This window comes from Sceloporus occidentalis, unplaced genomic scaffold (assembly GCF_023333645.1).
Source record: "Sceloporus occidentalis isolate IW3139 unplaced genomic scaffold, rSceOcc1.0.p SCAF_1, whole genome shotgun sequence".
NCBI lineage: Eukaryota > Metazoa > Chordata > Lepidosauria > Squamata > Phrynosomatidae > Sceloporus > Sceloporus occidentalis.
Window position 1 is genome coordinate 48,903,249 of NW_028316981.1, and position 6,222 is coordinate 48,909,470.

A 6,222-nucleotide genomic window follows, 5' to 3' on the forward strand; every position below is an offset into this window, starting at 1 on the left:
CTTATTATCTTGCAACTATTGCATTTTTCTGTTAAATAGTAAGGCGTGACATGATGCCTGAGAAAAACAGGAAGTAAGCTAGGTGTCAAGTACATGATACTTGGCAAGCCTCACCTTTTTGTCATCTGGTCCTTTTCAGAAATCCCAGTTTAGTTTTACCACTCACACCACTCAGGTCAATTTGTTCCACAAACTGTACTCTTCCAACATTTGGATACTTTTATTAAATACAGTTGTACAAAAACAACTATTTATTCATTTTCTTCACTGCGCAGTCTGGCGTTTGGATTGGTGACTTTGATAGCAAGCTGAGCTGCTCTCTCCACAATTACCTTCCGATTCTTGGATGAAACATTATGGGCAATCTCTGCACAATAGGACCTACGGTAATCAGAAAAAAAGCAGTGTCTAAAGTAGAAAATTGCCATTTTAAAGTTGCTTCCACTGAATGTTTCTCAAAACAATCACTTCAAATTGTAAGCTGCAGTCAGTTTATCTGTACTAGCAGAGTAAGAGGCTAATTTATGTACTCAAGAATTATCTAGCACAGCCCTCATGAGAGTGCACTGTTTTAACATGCAGGATACTGCATGTTTAACGATTCTTCATTTGATGCAAATATTCTGTCCTTGGAAAGCTTATAGAGACCTTCTCTCTGAAATAATTGCTTTCTATGACTATGATGTCTGTCAAAAGGTGGGAGGGACTACATACTCTTCCATATTTAAGATCTGGTCTTGGGGGTGATTGCACATAAGGATACAACAAAAACAAAATGCAATAAAACCATGTTCTTCTATTCTGCCCCCACCTACTTCTAGTGTGCAGCCCACAGGGGTGAAAATTGGCCTCCATCTCTCATGTAGTTGCTCACTCCTTCCACAACTTCACAAAAAGGATTTGCGTACTAGGCACTGGTGGACCAGACACAACAATTAATGCATGTCATCTGACCCCCACTCACTAAAACAGTGACTTCAAGAGGAAAAAAATGTAAAGAAGAAAGGACACTTTGGGAAGTTTAGCCCAGGCCTAAACAATCTCTGGAGCCAATTTTTGCCTATCAGCCTCAGCAAATATAACCAAGAGTATGGGATTTTGAATATCATAGTAAAACATCTGGAGAACCAATGGATTCCTCCCACACCTTAGCCTCAGGGACATAGTTCCTGGTGGGGAAAGACTGGCACCAATTCTTCTTATAACAGAATGGGAATGAACATACATGTGCACCTTGATTAGTGTAGGTATAAAACTACTGCCTGACTATGCAAGATCCCATCTGACTTTATTGACTGATGATACCCTTGTTGTTGGGGACTACGTTCAATGCTACCTGTCTGCCACTGGAATGGGACAGTGGGTAGAACACTCCCATAGCAACTAAACTTGTGTTAACCTGAAAAGTAGCAATATCAGACTTACTTGTTACTCATCATTAGCACTTCGAGTTCTTTGACATTGTGTACCAGAAATTTCCTGAATCCTGAAGGCAGCATATGCTTTGTCTTCTTATTGCTACCATACCCAATGTTGGGCATCAAGATTTGGCCCTTGAACCTTCTGCGAACTCTGTTGTCAATGCCTCTTGGCTTGCGCCAGTTACGCTGTGGACATTCAAAGAGAAACAGAGCATAACTTCAACATCTGCATCAAGACTTCTGAGTTATAACGGTTTACAACAGCTGTAGTGCAAAAACCCTACATGCTTGCAGAAGGTTTAAAACTTATCTTTTAGTTTTTAATTGTTGTTTTTATGCATTGATATTGTGTTTTAATATGTTATACTGTTTAATACTGTCTTAAAGGGGGGAGGGATAAAGTGTTTTTAATTGTCATATTTTATATTTTACTGTTGTTAACCGCCCGGATTGGTTTGCCAGAGGGCGGTATACAAATAATAATAATAATAATAATAATAATAATAATAATAATAATCTGAAGGCTTACACAAACCTGTTAATTACAAGGAGACCTACCTTGATTTTGACATAGCGATCAGACTGATGACGAATGAACTTCTTGGTCCTCTTCTTGACGATCTTAGGCTTGATGAGAGGTCTGAGGGCAGGCATGGTGTCTAAGAAAAAAAGTGCAATTGTGTAAGAAATCACACAGAACAAGCAATATGTATGTTGCAGAGTAACTTCCATTTACTAGCCTGTTTTTGAACTAGCAACGGAATGGGTAATTTTCTGCAGCTTCTCTCCCTCCCGTGTCCAAAGCTGGAAGAGTATGGAAAACTCTCCAGATGCGATCCTAGGAGGTCAGAAGATTAAAAACTGCTGTTAAAAATTCCACAGAATGACCTATATTTAAAGCAGGACTGACCAACCTGCAATAGTGTTAATGGATTGAGACTCCCACACCCCACACCACTGGCTATGGAGGACACAGCTGATGTGAGTTCAAGCCTGACATCTGAAGAGCTATAAATTACCCACAGCTGAGATTATGTTTCAAAAGCTGCTGCTTCAGAAATCTGTCATATGGTTTTGAACATAAATACATTTTAGTCTCCATTACAGTGGGAAAAATATCAGAACTGTTGGGAATGCTTTTGAACAGATACATGAATATCTATTTGATATTAAATCATTGGAGAATTACTCCCAGAATTATTCACTACTATTTTGGCTAGGGCTGTTGGTAATTGCAACTGAACAACACCTGGGAGGCTGTGCAGTTCCTTGTTGTGTGACTTCAAGGCATTTTTGACTTATTGCAAGGTATCATGGTTTTTCTTGGCAAGACATGTTCAGAGGGGGATGGTCTTTGCCTTCCTCTGAGGCTGTGATTTGCTGAAGGTCACCCAGTGAGTTTCTGTGGCTGAGCAGGGATTTGAACCCTAGTCTCCAAAGGCATAATCTGATGTTCAAATCACTATCCCACACTGGCTCATACAGTTCCTACCCCATAAAGATTATGCACAGATGTTAATATTACCAAAATATCTAAAATACTTCAAACTGTCTCTAAGCTCTCATGCCATTGTAAGAACCAAGGTGGTCCACGTTGGTGGTACTGTCTTCTACTAAAACAATTAATAAACCACAGACATAGCTATTGTAAAGAGGATTAGATCTAGAAGAGGATCCATTCACTGTATTATCAGGCAGGAACTCAAACCAGATACCTCTACAGTTGGTTTTGAAACAACAGGAAGAAGTAAAGAAAATCCCATTACAGTATGCTGATTTCTGGGCACCAGCACAGCATGGGATATAGACCAATGTCCACAACATATCCCCCAACAGCACCGAAAAGCCACCCCATTTTAGGTTTTTACATTTTCCAACCTTTCAACATCAGTGGTAGGGGGCATTTTAAAAGGTCTGATCCAAGATGGATTCAGTGTTTAGGAAGCAGAAATTTATCTGCCTTGCCCACTCTGGATTTAAGACTGTCCTATAAATTAGGTCAATTAAGTAGAAGCTACCAAAACAAGGAATCAGAATCATGACCAACTAAGGTTCAAAACACACTGTGGAAATAATCCAGTTTGAAGCCACGTTAATTGCCCTGGCTCAGCGCTAAGGAACCCTGGGGATTGTAGTTTATTGTGGCACCAGAGCTCTCTGACAGAGAAGGATAAATGTCTCACAAAACTACAATTCCCTAGCATTGGGATAGGGCAGTTAAAGTGATTATTCCTGCAGTGTGTTTTGGACCCAAGTCTCTCTGATAAAGCATCTGAGGAAGTAGACTGAAGTCTACAAAAGTTCATGCTGCCAACTTCTTTCAGTTAGTCTCAAAGGTGCTACAAGATTTCTCTACATACGAATGCATATGAGTTTAAGACTTACTTCAGATATGACCTCTCCCCAATACTTAATATTTTATCTCTTCCTAACGATTAAGCACTGCTAGCTTAATCCTGTAAATAACCCCAGAAAACACTGCTGGCCCCTGGCACTGGTTGAGAAAGAGCAGAGATTTGCATTCCTTTTGCAACAGACCCTGCCCTTTAGGCCAGTGTTTAATACAAGGCCATGCAAAGTGTCATCAGTGTGCCAAGGCCTTGCAGCCCAATCCCAGGGAAGAGGAGGAATGGGGTGTGTTTGGCCTCCAGATGTTGCTCAGTCAAAACTCCCATCACTGCTTCTCACAAGCTGTGATAGCTAGAACTAATGGAAGCTGGCACCTAGAAACATCTGGAAGGCCAAGCATTCCTCACCTTTCTATCCAAGGTCTGTCTACGTTCACAGACGTTCAGTGGTCTTAGTGTGGTGTGGTGGCTTGAGCATGGGATTACGACTCTGGAGACCAGGATTCGAATCCCGGCTCAGCCATGTAAACTCACTGGGGTTTGGCCTTGTGCAAGTCCCAGACTCTCAGCCTCAGGCCATGGGAAACCCCATCTGAAAAAATCCTTCTTGTGCCTGTTATCAGCTTCGGCCGATATGCCAGCGGAGTCCTTTCCTGGAACCAGGGCTACATGGGGCTACCCTTGCGCTTAGTTCAGAACATGGCAGCCAGGTTGGTGACTGATAAAACCATATGTGACCATATAACACCTATCTTAAAATGGCTCCACTGGCTGCCCATTGGTTTCCAGGCGCAGTACAAGGTGCTGGTGATAACCCTTAAAGCCCTACCTGGCTTGGGTCCAACCTATCTTGGGGACCTCCTCCTTCCATATAATCCTTCTGCACACTCAGGTCCTCTGGGAGGAATCCATTGCAGCCTTTGAAAACTAGGCTAACTGCACCCACCCAGAGGACCTTTTCAGCAACCGCTCCCCGATTATGGAAGGGCCTGACGGAGGAGAGCCATCAGATTACCAGTTCTCTTCCGGCAGGCCTTTCCTGAACAGAAAACCTGGCCCCCAATTTGAGCTTGCCACCCTCTGACTCCGCCTCAGACTATGCGCTTGAATTGTTACTTTAACGTGTGATTTTAAATTACTGTTTAATGGCATTTCAGGGGAAGGTGGGGTTATATGTAATTTTTAACTTGCAGACGCCTTGATTGTCACTCATGATTAATCAACCCAGTGATGTGTTTGCTTCTGGACCACCCTGAGCAGAAACAACTTGAAGGCACGCAACAACGAAGCCCCATTCAGTTGCCTAGGAATGAACTGCTGGTTTCCAATGCTGACGGCAAGCATGCAACAGACAGGAAGGAATAAAGGCAGCATACACGCCTTGGGCGCAAGACAGCTAATATCCCCGTAAGCTTCGCATGTGTATGTCGTTCTTGCAGTGAGGGAAGTCAGGTCTAGCAATGGAGCCATTGCCAATGCGTTGCTTAAAAGGTCAAAGTGTTTAAATAAGCCGCTGCCGTTCCACTAAGAGGAACAGGAAGCATTAATAACAGCCAACAGATCGAGCCAAACAAGCAGGGATCCTTTGTTAAACAAAGAGGTCATTTGGTTTAAACCAACCTTGGCTGCGCCCGCACTGCAAAAATAATCCGGTTTGAGACCGCTTTAACTGCCCTGGTTCGCCCTCGGGCCTGGAAATAAGGGCCGCCCCCGAAGGAGAAGGCCCCCGGGAAGCCCCTGGAAGCGGCGAAGTCCCCCCAAAACCGCCCCCCGAAGAGGATGGCTACGGATTGCAATCTTACCCGCAAGGAAATAGCGGCTCCCTCTCCTCCGAGGGCGCCCAGAGAGAAAGAGCGAAAGAGGAAACCGCAAGGCCTGATGGGACGCCGCTGGAAGGTCCTGGCAGATCAAAGCAGGTCCTTCCAGGGGAAATTGAGGGGTAGGAGGCCGCTCGCGTCACTTGTCCCGCCCTCTTTGGTGAAATTAAAATGGAACAGGGCAGTGTGATTTCGCCCCCGGGAAACGGCTTCTTTAAATATTTTGGGATGGATCTGATAATATATTATTATATGTTATTTCGGATAGGGACAGCCAGGACCTGCATACGTCACTTCCGCCAAAGCGTGCAGTGCGTCAGGGATGGAACCTAGAAGTAAGAAAATTATAGAGGCATCTATGACAGTGTGCACATAAGGGACTTCCGGGCTGCCTATGGCAGGATAAATAATAATAATAACAACAACAACAATACAGTTTATTTATAGACCGCTTTTCCAAAATAGATCAAAGCGGTGTACAACAGTCGCCAAGCGACTTGAAAGCCAAACTAAACAATACTATCAAAATCATAATCGTAATCAATAAGCATCACAACAGTTTAAAACCCTAAACTGAAAAAAAAATGTCTTCATGCCCTTCTAAAAGCAGTGAGTGGAAATGTTGTGAGTCATCTG

The 6,222-nt window shown here is 43.3% G+C and overlaps 1 protein-coding gene and 1 non-coding gene across 2 annotated transcripts; both read right to left on the bottom strand.

Annotated features, from left to right (window-relative positions):
* Window positions 1-196: 196 nt before the first annotated feature.
* On the bottom strand, window positions 197-5,675 carry LOC149321374 (large ribosomal subunit protein eL32). Its single transcript, XM_089520587.1, has 4 exons — window positions 5,572-5,675; window positions 1,980-2,080; window positions 1,426-1,607; window positions 197-381 (listed from the first exon to the last, which is right to left on the bottom strand). The coding sequence occupies exons 2-4, from the start codon at window positions 2,073-2,075 to the stop codon at window positions 252-254; spliced, it is 408 nt and encodes a 135-aa protein (XP_089376713.1). The 5' UTR covers window positions 2,076-2,080; window positions 5,572-5,675; the 3' UTR covers window positions 197-251.
* On the bottom strand, window positions 2,131-2,269 carry LOC149321375 (small nucleolar RNA SNORA7). Its single transcript, XR_016279593.1, has one exon. It is a non-coding gene; the product is annotated as a small nucleolar RNA SNORA7 (small nucleolar RNA).
* Window positions 5,676-6,222: the final 547 nt, after the last annotated feature.